This window comes from Nyctereutes procyonoides, unplaced genomic scaffold (genome assembly GCF_905146905.1).
Source record: "Nyctereutes procyonoides isolate TBG_1078 unplaced genomic scaffold, NYPRO_anot_genome, whole genome shotgun sequence".
NCBI lineage: Eukaryota > Metazoa > Chordata > Mammalia > Carnivora > Canidae > Nyctereutes > Nyctereutes procyonoides.
In genome coordinates this window covers 224585-242221 of record NW_026575041.1, presented here as the reverse complement: position 1 = coordinate 242221, position 17637 = coordinate 224585, and the positions used below count along the sequence as shown (strand labels likewise).

At 40.6% G+C, this 17637-nt stretch overlaps 1 protein-coding gene across 1 annotated transcript; it reads left to right on the top strand.

The window, feature by feature from the left end:
• The first annotated feature begins 14787 nt into the window (after positions 1-14787).
• Positions 14788-15741, top strand: LOC129506768 (olfactory receptor 51E1). The gene has a single exon (XM_055320754.1). It carries the CDS (start codon positions 14788-14790, stop codon positions 15739-15741), a length of 954 nt encoding a protein of 317 aa, XP_055176729.1.
• Positions 15742-17637: the final 1896 nt, after the last annotated feature.

Here is a 17637-nt window from a genome sequence, read left to right as displayed (position 1 = left end):
GTGCCTTCAGTCCCTGCCAGAGCTGAGAGGATTAGGATCTTGTTCAATGTCTTAATGACTGGAGCATCCAACCCACTGGACTGTTTCCAGATATCTAAATAGATCTTGGATTCCTCTTTCCAGGAATGTGTTAATACAGAAGTATGGTTCTGAGAAGGTTTTGGCCAGGCCAAAGAAGCAGGCCCAAGCAAAAATTTCTCATCAGAAGACTCCTACATTGGCAGGAATGGGTCAGTACTGTAATTAGCAGGGGAGGGGGAGTAGCCTGGGCAAGTGCGGCCTTCCTGCTAATATGGTGGTAGAGCCAGAGAAGCAGCAGCTGGCACTGTCAATCAGCTGTGCTCCCAGCAGCAGGCTCTTGTGAAGGAGATGAACATCACACCTCCATGGCTGCTACAGCATCCGACCTTAGACATTTCAACCACTTAAGACCTGTGGAATGGGGACTTAGGTATTTTCAGGTATTTTCTGCCTTCAGCCCCTGGGTGTATTTAGTTTAATCTTTAATAGTTTACTGATGTATAATTGACATACAACAAAGGGCACATATTTAAAGTGTAGAGTTTGATAAGTTTTGACATGTACTTAACCATAAAATCACATCACAATAAAGATATGAACATATTCATCACCCCTAAAAGTTTCCTTATACCCTTTTACAATCTCCCACTTCTCTCTCTCCTGGTCACCACCCCCTGCTCCAGTCCCCAGACAACCACTGAAATGCTTTTTGCTACATGAGTTTGCATTTTCTAGAGTTTCAAATAAATATAATCATACAATATGTACTCCTTTTCTTGTCTGGCTTATTTTATTCAGCACAATTATCTTGAGATTCATCCATGCTGTAGCATATGTAAGTAATTTAATTCTTTTTATTGCTAGATAGCATTCTATTTGTAGTTATATCATAATTTGTCTATCTATTCGTCTGTTAATGGACATTTAGGAGGTTTCCGAATTGACTGTTACAAATAAAACTGCTATGAACATGTAAGTCTTTGTTGGACATGTGTGTGTGTGTGTGTGTTTTCCTGCTGTGTAAATACTTATGAGTGACATGACTGGATCATACTGGAGGTATGTGTTTAACTTTTTAACTGCCAAACTGTTTTCCGCAGTGGTTGTACCATTTTCCAAAGTGGTTGTACTATTTTACATTTCCACTGATAGTATATGAGAGTTACAATTTTTTGGCATCTTAGCCTACATTTGGTTGTAGTCTATATTTTTAATTTTAGCCATTTTAATAGGTCTATAGTAGTATCTCATTGTACTTTCAAAATGTACCTAAGTCACATCTGTTCATGTGCTTATTTGCCTGTAAGTCTTTGCCACTTTTCTATTGTTTTTTGTTATTATTGAGTTTGAATTAAAAAGATATGTTGCATATAACCACTTTATCAGATATATACTTTACATTTACCACCAGTGTGTGACTTGTCTTTTGCTCCTCTTAATGGTCTTAAAAAAATAAAACATTCTTAATTGATAAAGTCCAGTTTATCAAGTTGTTATTTCATAGCACATGCTGTGTAAAAACTCATCACCACAATCACACACACATAAAAAATCCATGTTTTTCTTCTTCCCCTAGAAGCATTATAGTTTTGGGTTTTACATTTAGCTCTGTGATCTATTTTGTGTTCGTTTTTGTATCTAGCACAAGGTATGGATCAAAGTTAATTTATTTTCATATAGGTATCTAGTTATTTTAATGCTACTGGACTATCCACGGTCAACTATGTTGCTTTTGTGTCTTTGTAGAAAATCAGTTATCTATATATGTGTGGGTTTCATTCTAGATTCTTCCTTCAATTTACTGACCTATTTTTCTGTTTTTATGTCAATAACATTGTTTTGACTACCGTAGCTTTTTAAGAAGTCTTGAAATCAGTATTGTCAATCCTTTCACTTTGTTATTCATTTTCAAGGGTGGTCTCAATGTTTGTACTTTCATAGGAATTTTAGTAGCAGTTTTAAAATTTATACAAAATAGTCTTTTGGAATTTTGATTTGAATTGTACTGAATTGATAGGTTAGTTTAGAAAGAATTGACATTGTTAAGTTTTTCAACTCACAAACAAGGTGTATCTCTTCATTTTAGGGTTTCCCTCAATTTCCTTCAGAAATGTTTTTTAGTTTCATTGTACAGGTTTTTCATGTCTTTTAGTAGACTTACCTGAATTTCATATTTTGATGATATTATAAATGGTATCATGTATTTGAGAAAGAGACGGGGGTGGGGAGAGAGAGAACACAAATGGGGTGGGGGCAAAGGGAGATGGAGAAGCAGGCTCCCCACTGAACAGGGCTCCATTCCGGGACCCTCGGATCATGACCTGAGCTGAAGGCAGACACTTAACCTACTGAACCCCCCATATGCCCCTGATTTCAATTTTTAAAAATATCTTTTATGTCTCTACTTAACTTTTTAATCTATTTAGTGCTGTTATGATTATCATCTTAATATCTATCTTATAGCTCTAATAATCTATTTTAGTTCTGGATTAATCTTAATTATTCTTTTCATTATGGGTAATTCTTTCTTGCTTCTTTGCATATTTGGCAATTTGATCAACTATGAGACCTTACAGATTTTATTTTGGTGCTGCATAGTTTTGCATCCCTCTAGATATTCTTCTGCTTTGTTCAGGGAATCAGTCAAGTTACCTCTACATAGTTAGGTCATTTGGGTCTTGCTTTTAAGATTTGTTAGGTGGAACCAGAGCCATGCTCACTCTAAGGTTAATTATTCTCCGCTACTGAGACAAGATCCTTCTGCATTCTCTAAAGCCATGTGAATCTTGAAGTTTTCCAGTCTGGCTAGTGGAAACAGTCACTGTCCTTGGCCCTGTGTGAGCACTGGATAGTGTTACCTTTCATCTTTTCAGGTGGCCCTTTCCCCAGCTTTAGGTAGCTTGTTCACATGCAGGCGTTGATTGGTACCTCAGCTGAAGGAGGACCCTCTACATCTCTGGAGTTCTCTCTCTCTGTAGATCTCTCATCTTTGATACTCTCTTCAAATCTAGCTGGCTTGATCTTCCTGAACTCTTCATCTTCATGTCCTTAACTTAGGGTGTCTTCTGGACTCTACCTGGACTCTCCTTCCCTGTACTGTAACATGGAACCTTTCTTAGGACAGTAAGCTGGGAATCCACAAACAAAACTATTTGTTTCCCTTATCTCAGGGCTCACTGTACTTTCTTGCCTGATGCCCACTGTATTGCATACCATTGTTTATGTATATTGTCTGTTTCTTGGTTCTTTCAGGGGAATTTTACTTCTTGCTACTCCATTTTAGCTGTTTGGAAGGATTAGGGAAACAACAGAGATAGCTCAAGGATGATGGCAGTGAGTGTCAGGCTATAGGTTCTACAGGTACCTAGAGCTCCTGTCATCACTAGTTTTGACATGGTTTGAGATGGAATGGCCTTATCTGACATGGTCTATTTTTGCATAGTTTGAGTTAGTGTGCTCTGGGTTGTAAATACAAAACTTAAGAGTTGTAAAACTGATAAGTAGACAAGGAGAAGCCAACTAAAATTCGCTTGCTTTATTTATAGACTTTTAAAAAGCTTACTCAAATACGTAAGGTATTTAGTTTTACATTAAAATTGTTCTCTAGTTCTCTAAAATATTCTCTCACTATTTTTGCTCTTAAGAGAGAAACCAGATGGCATTGGTCTTATATGGTTAGTGTTGGAGGCAGAGGAGGGTTAAGGAAACCACATCCTCCTTCCTCAGCCAGAAGTTCAGAAACCCAAGGCCAGGGAGTAGAAGATAGCATGGTCCCCAGGGATCCATGTTATGAGTTAGCTAGACACAGGGCCCAGAGCCTGGGAGACAAAGATAATGTAGCCTTAGAGCTTTGAGGAAAGGCAAATGGGTCCATTGGGATCCAAACTCAGCAAGGACCCAAGCAGAGGATACCAACAGGAAAAAGGCAGAGGACAGAGAAAGCTCCAGGAAGAACAGGGGCTGGCACTTAATTATGGGGCCTCACTGAAAGGTTATTCTGTTTTTCCTCTGGTTGATTTTAATGAGCCTGGGAAGAAACTTGGAAAAAAGCCCCTCACAAAGTTCATGGTAACACAAATGAATTTCTTCTAGCCTTTCCTTACTCATCCCCCTGTCTAACTTTACACTGGGAACTGGCCAATATCCAGCTTGGCACAGGGCCCATCTTGGGAGGACTCCAGAGACCCTCTCTATCCACTGCCCCCCCTTCCCCATACCCAGCGTATACTTTCCCAGGACACAGAAGCCAAGAAGAACACCAGATCCACAGTTGGCTATTGAGGAGTACCTGCTAATAGACCCTCTGTGCAGCACCTCCACTCCCCCAGAAGGGAGAAGAAGGAGGGAGGAGGTAAGACAGAGAATAAATAATGTTGATCAGGGTGGCCCAAAGGAGAGGGTGGGGACAGAGAGTGCTGTACTTCAGCACAGTCTGCCAAACCTCTTTGGGAAGAGGACTGGAGAAAAAGACACATTCCTTCTAGGCCATTGAGGTGAGTGAAGGAGACCAGGGGGTATACATAGGTGTGTGGATTTTTTGCAGCTAAGGGATTTCCCAGTAGACCTTCCCAGTGAAGGAAAAACCAGGCTGTGATGAACTGGAAGTATAGGAGTGGAGCCAGGGAACATGAAGAGGCTCCTGACTCAAAGGACAGTGTTAGCAGTTTCTATGTGGAATGAAGGGAAGCATGGACAGTGGTAGAATCTGCCTATGGGTAGTTTTTAAGCAGCTTTTTAACTATCAGTTTCCTGGGGTGCTCATGTAGGTCTTACAGGAGTTGGCCTAAATGATTAAGGTAAATGGCGACAGAGAACAGACTGGGTTGGGATTGGGTTAGAGTTAGATTAGGGTTTGTGTGTTAACAGGACCAGTTCCAGGTTGTTAGTGTGGTGGAAGCTCAGTTTGTGATTGGGGGATTGTGCTCATTCTGTAACCTATATCAGGCATCAGACTATGGCTGATATTGGAATTTAACAATCCTCTGGGGCTGTGGTCCTGATTCAGTGTGTGCCTAGGATCAGGGTTCAGTTTTCATCCCATATAAAAAGTGGATTCCCACCTACACTATGACTTCCATTGTTGTGCATTCCATTCCCAGCCCCACTGAACTACTTGCAGCTTTCCAAACAAGGTATGTTCTCTCTGGGTCTTCAAATTTGCCAGTGTACACTTTTAACAACAAATAACATCCAGTCTGTTGCTTTACTTCCCCTACATCACTCAGAATTAAATCAAAGCCCTTCACCATGTCCTATAAGCTATTACATGATCTGGCCTTTGTCCTCCTTTCTGACCTCATTTTCTAAACCTCTCCTGTGCTCTTGATACTCTGGCTATATTGACATTCTTTCTGTTCTGTTAATCCCCAGAACAGAAAACCTCTTCCTTTCGTTGTCTCCTTTGATCTTTCCCTAGATCTCAGAATGGCTGGCATGTTTTTATCATACAGTTGTCAGCTCCTATGTCACCTCCCCAGAGAGGCTGTCACTGATTCCTTCTCAAATATGGGTGCCCTCCTTGTCCTTTTCTGACCTCTCACTCCACTTTATCTTCAGTGCACTTATCTTTACCTGATATGCTCTTGCTTATTTATTTGTTTACTTTTTGTTATTTCCCTCCTAGTACATGAGCTCTATGAAAACAGTGATCTTTTCTGTTTCATCCTCTTTTTTTTTAATTTTTATTTATTTATGATAGTCACAGAGAGAGAGAGAGAGAGGCAGAGACACAGGCAGAGGGAGAAGCAGGCTCCATGCACCGGGAGCCCGACGTGGGACTCGATCCTGGGTCCCCAGGATCACGCCCTGGGCCAAAGGCAGGCGCCAAACCACTGCGCCACCCAGGGATCCCCTCATCCTCTGTTTTAACTCCAATTCTGGGTACTGGTAGGTACTCAATATGTTTTTATAGTCTAACTGAATGCTGCTGTTCCTGTACTCCCAATCATTCATGGTTAACTGTGATTGGCTCCACAAGTCTTGGTTCAGAGGTCACCTCCTCAGAGAAGCCCTCTGAGCCTGACAACTCGATAACTTATTGTCTTCTTTGCTCTTGAGGCCCATACTTCGCCCTGTCCTAGCATTTATCACATGTTGTGATAGCTGCATGTTTTGTCTCAATTTCTCCCCACCCCTGAAATTCTGAGCTGTGCCTTGTTTATTCTGTGTCTTATTATCTCCAGTGCTTAGCACAGGATCTGGCACATGGCAATCACTCAATCAATAATTACTGGAAAAACATCAGTATAATCAATCAAAATCCAAGATCACACTTTTTTATTGCGCTGCATTTCCCCAGGTGAAGGCAGCAGAGTAGCTCTGATGGGCCCTGATTACCAGTTCAAACTTTGCAAGTCTGTGGGACTTTTATTGACTCTGGTCCTATGTGGGAAGTGGAGGGGCAGGGACTTGAATCCCTGGAGCTCTGTTTAGGGGTGGTTTGGGGGGCAGGCTGACTTGAGTGAATAGAGTGGGACTGGGAACCTCACTCTACTTTTTTTGAGTTCGGAAAAGAGAGAGAGAATTTCTGTTCTCATTTTGGCTATTCTAAAATGAGTGGCCAAGGCCCTACAAGGGTTCATCTGCTTTATCAAATCCAAACAAGGTAGGGGGTAATGGAGGATGTGGATGATTTGGGGTGGAAGTGATTCTAGGGCTACCACACTCATGAAGTATTAAGGAAAGCACCCCCCTCTCATGAACTGAGTGATGAGATTCTATAGTTCTTGTCCACCACAGCATTGGCTTCATTGCCCCTGAAGTCAGCCTTCCCTCTCTGTGCCTGGGAGTAGGAGTCAGAAGCTTCCAGGTATTCCAGGATCCCTCAAAGGATATTCTCTTCTAGATGTTCCCACAGAGGCTGGCAAGGGCACCAGAGGTCCCTAAACTGCTGCATAATTTGTCTCAATGCATGGTGCATTCTGTGTGTTTAGCCCAGACAATGGCAATAACTATGAATCCCTTCTTCCATTCTATGCTTGTTTACCTTCCCTGCTGCACCTAAACAGGGAGAGCTGGTTTGGTATCCTGAATCCTGGAGAGGCCTTCTCGACTCATAGTTTCTCAGAGTTTAGATTTCTTAGAGATTTACATGAAAATAATCCTTATAAAACATCGGTCCATTCTTAAGGAGACTGGGAAAGGACAGGGCAGTAGCCTGGCCTATTGGAAAGCATATGGATTTGGCATGGAGAGCTCTAATTAGCCCTCAACATCCTTATTAGTCAAATGGGATTAATAATACCTGCCTAACAGATTGATGAGAGACTCTAATCATATAAGAAGGAAGTACTTGGTAGAGGATAAAGTTTTTTAATATCCTCTGTGGGACCTACCCAGAATCAGCCAGAGGAATTGGGGCTGAAAGGAAAGTTCCCAAGTCCTAGTTCAGGGAGGTCCTTTTTGCTGCCCTCTTGAGTTCCCTTCCAAGCATCTACCAGGGCCAGTTGTCCTACTTACTAAGCTCTTCTACCCTTCCTCTTGGGAAGATTTTATTGCTTTCAGAAAGTGCAGCACAATTAAGGGCAGCCCAGAATAGTAGAAAAAGTACAGGCCTTGATGTTAGACAGTCCAGATTAAATGTCCACTTTACTAGTCAACTGTTAATAACACTCTGGGAATATTATTTAATCCCTTGGGACCCCATTTTCTGAGCTTTAATATAGAGAATAGAATTCCTATCATGTAGAATTGTTCTTAGTTTAGAGAAAATCTTTTTACAGTGTCCAACATTTTGTAGACATTGAGTTATTTCTGTTATCATAAAAAGCAATAAAATCAGCATTGAGAATGACCTCATTATTATTCTCTTGGATCAGAAGAAGTAGAGTTTGTAGCCCTGGTCAACCTCCCTGACTGCCTTTCCATCAGTCTCTGAGAAGAATGTGAGGATGGACTGGTCATAAGGGCTGAGCTGCCACTGGGGGACACAGTCCCAGAAACCAGGAGGAAGGAATGAGGATTGAAAGACTCAAAATGTATTTTTACCCTGTGTAACTGACAGCTTCTGCTCCCTCCATCCTCAAGAAAGATCCAAGATGTCCTTCATAATTCTCCAAGGTATATGGCTGGGACTTGCTGAGAGTTTAACTTTTTCAGAGAAAATCCCAGGTCTATTCCCTGGGGCTAGGGGAGTGCAAGCTTTCAGAAAAAAAAAAAAAAGAAGAAGAAGAAGAAAGAGAAAAAAGAAAACAAAGAAAGAAAAAAAAACTTTCTTTGTTTATTTTCCTTGAGTATTTTTTATTTCAAAATAGAGTGACGTAGTTCCGATTTCTCTCTGAGTGTGTGCAAATGGTTTTAATTACCAATAGCCCATTTATTTTTTTCACACGTCTTATTTATTTTTTTTATTGGTGTTCAATTTGCCAACATATAGAATAAGACCCAGTGCTCATCCCATCAAGTGCCCCCCCCCTTAGTGCCCGCCACCCAGTCACCCCCACCGCCTGCCTACCTCCCCTTCCACCACCCCTTCCTTGTTCGTTTCCCAGAGTTAGGAGTTTCTCATGTTCTGTCTCCCTTTCTGATATTTCCCACTCATCTTTTCTCCTTTCCCCTTATTCCCTTTCACTATCCTTTATATTCCCCAAATGAATGAGACCATACAATGTTTGTCCTTCTCCGATTGACTTGTTTCACTCAGCATAATACCCTCCACTTCCATCCACGTCAAAGCAAATGGTGGGTATTACTCTAATGGCTGAGTAATACTCCATTGTATACATAGACCACATCTTCTTTATCCATTCATCTTTCGATGGACACTGAGGCTCCTTCCACAGTTTGGCTATTGTGGACATTGCTGCTAGAAACATCGGGGTGCAGGTGTCCCGGTGTTTCATTGCATCTGTATCTATGGGGTAAATCCCCAGCAGTGCAATTGCTAGGTCGTAGGGCAGATGTATTTTTAACTCTTTGAGGAACCTCCACACAGTTTTCCAGAGTGGCTGCACCAGTTCACATTCCCACCAACAGTGCAGGAGGGTTCCCTTTTCTCCGCATCCTCTCCAACATTTGCGGTTTCCTGCCTTGTTGATTTTCCCCATTCTCACTGGTGTGAGGGTATCTCATTGTGGTTTTGATTTGTATTTCCCTGATGGCAAGTGATGCAGAGCATTTCCTCATGTGCTTGTTGGCCATGTCTATGTCTTCCTCTGTGAGATTTCTGTTCATGTCTTTTGCCCATTTCATGATTGGATTGTTTGTTTCTTCGGTGTTGAGTTTAATAAGTTCTTTATAGATCTTGGAAACTAGTCCTTTATCTGATACGTCATTTGCAAATATCTTCTCCCATTCTGTAGGTTGTCTTTTAGTTTTGTTGACTGTATCTTTTGCTGTGCAAAAGCTTCTTATCTTGATGAAGTCCCAAAAATTCATTTTTGCTTTTGTTTCTCTTGCCTTCATGGATGTATCTTGCAAGAAGTCACTGTGGTCAAGTTCAAAAAAGGTGTTGCCTGTGTTCTCCTCTAGGATTATGATGGAATCTTGTCTCACATTTAGATCTTTCATCCATTTTGAGTTTATCTTTGTGTATGTGCAAGAGAGTGGTCTACTTTCATTCTTCTGCATGTGGATGTCCAATTTTCCCAGCACCATTTATTGAAGAGATTGCCCTTTTTCCAGTGGATAGTCTTTCCTGCTTTGTGGAATATTAGTTGACTCTAGAGTTGAGGGGCCATTTCTGGATCCTCTATTCTGTTTCATTGATCTATGTGTCTGTTTGATGAGCACAGCTTTGTAGTACAACCTGAAATCTGGCATTGTGATGCCCCTAGCTCAGGTTTCTTTTTCCGTATTCCCCTGGCTATTCAGGGTCTTTTCTGATTCTACACAAATCTTAAGATTACTTGTTCTAACTCTTAAGAAAATCCATGGTATTTTAATAGGGATTGCATTAAACGTGTAAATTGCCCTGGGTAACATTGACATTTTCACAATATTAATTCTTCCAATCCATAAGCATGGAATATTTTTCCATCTCTTTGTGTCTTCCTCAAATTCTTTCAGAAGTGTTCTGTAGTTTTTAGGGTATAGATCCTTTAGCTCTTTGGTTAGGTTTATTCCTAGGTATCTTATGCTTTTGGGTACAATCCAACAGCCTATTTAGACTGGATAACATTAGTTTCTTCTGCGTGCCTTCTGGCAGGACTGTGGGAGATTGGGATGCATCAGGGCTTGTGCCTTCTGGCTGGTCCCCCTACTACTCTTTCATTTTTCTTTTGCTGGAGTGTTCTGTGGCCTAGCCTGATATTTTCCACCAGCAGTAGGAACCCACTTTATAGCACTGAAGTGCCTCTCTTCCCAGATAACTGAGTCCTCTTCTTTGTTGTCTGATTTCTCCATATCAGTGCTTAGTCTTTGCCATTGTGAGAGATCAACTGCTAGTTACCGTGTGTGTGTGTGTGTGTGTGTGTGTGTGTGTGTGTATGAGTATATGCCCAGGGTGGGGTGGCAGTTTAGGTGATGAATAGGAGGAAATGAAGTTTTTTGGAAACTTTGTACATACTCAGGGACCTTGTTCCCCATTTTAATGGAAAAAATGTAAAAAGTGCTTTCTTTGTACATTGTGATACAGTTTTGCAACACCCTTTGACATGTCTTAGCACATAATTTTGCATCAGCACTATAAGGTTGTTATTGTCTTCTGCATTTATTCTGATCTGAGACTTGAATTTCCAGCCCCAGAATTCTGCTAACCACATCACTTGGCCCTGAGAAGTAATAGGGTGGAATATGCCAATCCATGATTCTTTCCCAGTGTTTCCTAAGGTGGCACATGGTGATCCCATTCTACCACGTGTGCTCATGTGAAATTTTTGGATGGTGTAAATATCTGGCCCTCTGGAGTAGCAGAGCATTCTTGCTGATGTCTGCAGAAAAGGGATCCTAGGTCGCCCCATCTTTCGAGCGTAAACTATACTGCATGTCTACTTTGCATTTATGTAGAGCCAAGGCTTTGTACCTGCCCCATTCTCTGTGTATTCTCTCATGCCTTCTGGCTCCTTGGGTAAGAAAGGCCTTTTCTGTTTGACCCTAAATATTCTTGTTCCAAAATTAAGGCTACTCTGTACTGACCTTCTAAACATTCTTTCATTCTCCAGAGTCTCTATAGGTCATACAACTGGCAGTCCTTCCTACCTCCTAGTCTGTGCCATCCTCATTAGATGTCTGTTGAAGGATTCTTCTTTTGATAAAACTCACTTTTATTTTCAATAAATGTTAACTAAATACTAATTAATAAATATGGTAGGATTCCTGCCATTCAAGAATCCATAATTCAGGGGAAAACAAACATAGCAATGATTATAGTTCAGGAATGTAAATGCTTGAAAAGAGACCTAAACCACGTTCTTGGGGAGCACAGCGCAGTAAATATTTAATTATACCCAGGGGTAGAAGGTTAGCAAAACAGCATAGGAGAAAGACAGTAAACCAAGTTGTGAAAGATGAGTAAGATTTTGCTCAGTGGGAAGTGAAGAAGGGGGATTTAGGAATATCTTGAAGGTATGAGAAGTAAAGAGAACAAAAAGACATAGAAGCATGAGACTGAATGCCACCTTCAAGAAACAGCATGCATTCTACTGTGGCTGGAGCACAGAGGCCATGGTCAGCAGTGGCGAGAGAGAAGCCTAGGGCCAGATACTGGAAGACAGAGTTTTTGCAACAATCTTAATCTTTTTTTCTAGAATTAATTTGGAACTTTGAGAGGTATTATTTTATACAATAGATAGTGAGCTGATTTCATTTGGTTGGAAGATTGTTGGAATTGTGCAGATGAAGAAGGATGCACTGGAGGCATGACAGACAGAATCAGAGCATCTAAGCTTGTGTGGCTGTTCAGGCCACCCCTACAGAAGAAAGGACATGCTAGAAGAAAACAGTAAACAACATATGTAATTATTGGCACATTTACTGTGTGTTAGGCATTGTGTTAAATGCTTTATAATCATCATCTGACTGAATCCTTACATTGAGCTCTGTTAGGCAGCAACTATTTTCCTCATTTTAATGATGGGGAAACTGAGATTTAGAAAGATTAAATGGTTTTCCTAGATGGCACAGGTAGTGAAATTGTCTACTAGGATATGAATCCAGGATTAATTTCAAAGTTCATAGTCTTAACAACCACATAATACTGCCTCTGGAAGTGTTGTTTTTTGGACAGGGAGAATTTGATGTGTTTGAGAGACAGAAAGGTGATTCCTTTCAGTAAGACTTGGCACATTGTGATCCTGTTCTACCATGTGTGTTCATGTGAAATTTTTGGATGGCATAGATATCTGGCCCTCTGGAGTATCAGAGCATTCTTGCTGATGTCTGCAGAAAAGGGATCCTAGGTCGCCCCATCTTTCGAGCGTAAACTGTACTGCATGTCTACTTTGCATTTATGTAGAGCATAAATTCTGTGATCCAGAATTATGAATCTGGATCACAAAAGACAATTCAAAGCTTGCTAACAAATTTGGGAATCAGTAGTTCATATATAACAAATGGATTTATCAAAAGAAACAAGATGGCCAAGGTGGAGGGTATGTAACAAGAGGAGAATGAGGGATAAAATACTGAGAGCATTATTATCTAAAAGTGTACTTAAGGGTCAAGGAGAGGAGGCTGAAGATCCATAAAGGAGACTAAGAACTGGTAAAGAGAGAGAAATTAGGAGCAGCAGGAAGAGGAGGGAGAAATTTTTGAGAAGGAGGGAACTGCTCATAGTGTCATAGATTACAGAGAGGTCAGTAGGAAGATTAAGACACTGATGGCTTTGGCTTCTTTGCCTGAAATTCTAGGTTAAATATGGCTCCTTCTACCATCTCTCTCCAGCAGTTTGGATTAAACTTTCACTGTCTGTTCTAAAATTCATGTTCCCAGTGCTTTGCTCTCTGAATGGTTTGAGGAGACCTCTGCATAATAGCTCAATAGTGAAACAGAGATTACTGACACATCCTAAGCCCAGTGAATAGTATAAATCTTTCCTGATGCTGGCCATAAGTTCTTTTTCACACTTTGCTGCTCTCTGGCAACTTGTCTCAGTATTTCGCTAGTTTTCAGGATTGATTTTAGTGATATTAGTGATTAGGCTGGGCCTTGAGTTATGAATGACATGCACACAACTGCTCTCTGGCAATTCCCATCCCAGTTGTCAAGATCTTAGGAATCTGACCTTTCTTTTTTCTTCCCAAGATAAAATTATCTTAGATATATCCTAGCAGTAAGTGACATTATATCCATAATGGAAAGAGGAGATATCTTGTTCCCAGATTATTATTTTCATATATATAATGAGTATAGTATAAATCTATATAATCATAATATAATAAATCATAGAAGTACATGAATATTTATGGATGGAAAAATGGAAAGGAGGAAGTAAGTTAACTCTATAATTATTTCAATAGAGAGAAAGGATCTGAGAAAACTCAAGTCTGACATTTTCCATCTCAACAATATCTACTTAGATCCATCACTTTTGTAGCCAGATTCAGGGATCTGCTATAGGATTGGTTTTCCCTGCAGTGCTTCTAATGCTACCATCTTTCAGATTTAGTTTCCTGTGTCAGTCCTACTCTTACACTTGGTGGATCCCCTAGAAACAGAGCTTGAGATGGTGATTCTTTTTTAAATGATACAATGACAAATGACTGTCTTGAGAAGAGGAGTGAGAGAAGCAGGATAGAGGAGAGGAAGAAAGCTAAGCAAGGCTGTGGTCTCAGCAAGGTCTGGTTCTTCAGGAAGTTCTGAAGAACACAGTGCAGGATTTGGTCTTACCTAAAGGCAAGGCAGTTGGCCTTTTGGCCCTTTGAGTCAGACAATCACTGACCTCTAGATTTGTCCTAGAGGATAGTATAACTTCTGGGTGAAGTGTCTCTCAATTGATCAAGGATAATTTTGTGGAGAAAGGGAGAACTGTGAGCCTTTAGTACTCAAATGGAAATATATATATATATATGTTTGGTGATGGGGATTTAGTGGGATACCAGTGGCATCCAGTGCAGCCATTGTTTGTTTTGTGATATAAACTGGGTAGTCTGGACAATGTAAGACTCCGGATGGACATTTGGGCAAGAGTAAAATGTAGAGTTAGAGTTTAGAATAAAGTTAGTATGTCAGTTTAAATCTGTAGATTAGGGTTTATCATAATAAAATAGGTAGTATTAAGTTTTAGATCAAGTTTGAAATAGCTACCAGAATTAAGTGTTAGATTAATGTTAAAGTTAGGGTAAAGGTTAGAATTGGAAACATCATTAATATTAATGATAAAATTAGGTTACAGTGTTGCTCTGTGTTAGTACTGCTACGTTTGGATTGGAATTAGTTTTAAAGGTAGTCTAATGATAGAATTACAGTTGGTATTGAGCATAGAGGAGCACATGGGTAGGAAAGGGTAGAGGAAGTGATGGGATTTGTTATCATCTAAGTCTGATGTATACTCAGTCAGTATAGTCAATAGTCAACAACCATTTTTGGTGAATTAAATGACTTAAAATATACTTAGAATTTTTGTCCTAGTATTTCTGTTGTTTTTAGAATTGACTTTAGAGGTAGGATTAGTAATTAGAACTGGGCCTTGAGTTACAAATGGTGGTTAAGTTGAGTTTAGAATAGAATCAGAGTGTGGATAGGCAATGAAGTTAGTTTGGGTCAGAGAATAGGACATCAAGTTGGAGGGGAAAAAGCATGATATTGAGATCCTGGAGCATCTGACAATGGCTTGTTTTTGTATTCCAGTGTCTAATTGCCTGGCACTGGTTGAGGCTCAGCTTCTTCACTATGGTGGACCCCAATGGCAATGAATCCAGTGCCACATATTTTATTTTAATAGGCCTCCCAGGCTTGGAAGAAGCTCAGTTCTGGTTGGCCTTCCCCTTGTGCTCCCTCTACCTTATTGCTGTATTGGGTAACCTGACAATCATCTACATTGTGCGGACTGAACACAGCCTACATGAACCCATGTATGTTTTTCTTTGCATGCTTTCTGGCCTTGACATCCTTATCTCCACTTCATCTATGCCCAAAATGATGGCCATCTTCTGGTTCAATTCCACTACCATCCAGTTTGATGCTTGTCTACTACAGATGTTTGCCATCCATTCTTTATCTGGCATGGAGTCCACGGTACTGCTGGCCATGGCCTTTGACCGCTATGTGGCCATTTGCCACCCACTACGCCATGCCACTGTACTAACATTGCCTCGTGTTATGAAGATTGGCATAGCTGCTGTGGTACGGGGTACTGCACTTATGGCACCCCTGCCTATTTTTATCAAACGACTGCCTTTCTGCCACTCCAACATTCTTTCCCATTCCTACTGCCTACACCAAGATGTCATGAAGCTGGCTTGTGCTGACATCCGTGTCAATATCATCTATGGCCTCATTGTCATCATCTCTGCCATTGGCCTGGACTCACTTCTCATCTCCTTGTCATATCTACTTATCCTCAAGACTGTGTTGGGCTTGACACGTGAAGCCCAGGCAAAGGCATTTGGCACTTGTGTCTCTCATGTATGTGCTGTTTTCATATTCTATGTACCTTTCATTGGATTATCTATGGTGCACCGCTTTGGCAAGAGACATGACTCCTTCCTGCCCATCATTATGGCCAACACCTACCTACTTGTACCTCCTGTGCTCAACCCCATTGTTTATGGAGTCAAGACAAAAGAGATCCGGCAGCGTATCCTTCGTCTTTTCCATGTGACCACCCATACTTCAGATCCCTAGGTGTCAATGAAAACTTCCTTTTTACTCAGTTTTTCAATTCAGATTTTAATATCAACATTTTGGAAGACAGTATGAGGAAAAAAATCTTCCCTAGTAGAAACACAACTGATTCTTTAAATATGAAACTGGTTGGAGAATTTCTCTATAGGATAGGGGCAGAACTGTATAGTACTGATCCCCATTTTAAAATATTATTTTCCCTTTATAATTCTCTCTATATAATTATTAGAACCCTGAGGTAGTTGTAGCTGGAGGGTTATTATTTCCCATTTAACCATTTAGTACAGATCTCTAATTGCTTTCACTGATAGTCCTTAGCATTCTAAGTTGAAGATGGCATTCTAAGATGAAGATGGCACATCTTTGATTTTGAACAAGGATTAAGCATGGCAAAGTAAAATAAACACAAGAGCATAATACAGTCAGATAATCTGGCTTAAAATTGTTATTTCTTCTTCAGAATGCCTAACCATATTGGATCCCAGGAAAAGAAATATAGCTTGATCTCCTTCTTCAAGATAATCTCCACAGAGAATAAATACTTTCTGTTCTCTTGGGCACCAGCCCTTAAGAGGAGAATTAGAAATGGAACCTTGAAAAGACTAGTTACCTACAAAACTCTGTTTTGAGAGTTTTCACAGCTCATGGACACTTTTCTATGCTTATTTTCCTTATCAACTTTTTGATCTAGGCAGGAATATGATTAGTATCACTATTATGCTAGTGGGGAAACTGTTAACGGGGATCAGTGGATTATATGAGGTCACAAAGAATTGTCTTTTGATGCCCAATCCCATACTGTGGGGAGGGACTGTCAGAGAAATCCATGAGGTAGTAAGTTAGACATTTCCAGAGTCTTGTATTTTTTAGAGGAGGTATTTAATTTCCTTCCTAACTCATTTAGCATTGCATATAGGAATTTCCTGTTAATGTTGCTGATGGCTTTAATATTTGCCACCTACCTGGGTAGCAGCAGCAGAAGTATATTTGGGTCATTCCCAAAAAGTGGCTAGTTTGGAAAATAGTGTGGTTAGAAGTGGAGGAACTCACTGGATACCTGGAGAGACACTTTATGGAGAAATGCAGTTGAGAACACCTAGAAGCTCATGTAAGAAATGGTGGGTCTCTCACAGACCAGGACCAAGAGCAGGAAGCATCATGAGGCTGAGCAAAGCCAGTGGCCCATGTGGCTAGCCAGAAATCAAGATTAGGACAAGCATGGCTCCAAAGAAACTGAGTAACTCATATAAATGGACACCACATATCTCCTAGGCTCTGAATGGCCTGCCAGGGAAGCATTAGTGCCTGTAAAACAAGACTGTAGGAGAAGTGCTAGCTATACTTAGCATGAATATGGTCCCAGAGGTCTATGTATGACCCTCATAAGGTAGACATGACACTTCTAGAAGGAACCAGAATGGTAAGGAGAAGGTATGGGTACTATAGGAGTGCAGTGGGAATGGACAGGGCAGAAATGAGACTACCACCCATGAGAGTGCCATAGCAGGTCCAAAGAGAAGTACATGAGTGTGAGAAGCAGGTAGTATAGTAGAAAACATAGTACAGAGCCAGCCAGAAATTATTGGCTATAGCTGGAAGATTGCTTGGTAGAGAGAGTACGGAGAGAACACATCTGATTTCTTGGACTGGAAACTAGAAGATGAGAATTGTGAGCCATATGGAATCTGATATGCTCAGATGTGTGGTGGCCAGCAGGACTAGGAGTATAAACTAGAGTCAGTGCAGACTTTGGCTGTTTTAGATGGAGAAGTAGCCTCTTACCCAGTAGTACCCTGATACTGGGATTGAGAGAAAGAGAATGAAAGAGAAAGAGACAGATCCTCTTTCTTATTAGGAAAGCAGTATATGATCACTGTAAATAAACTTTTACACTCT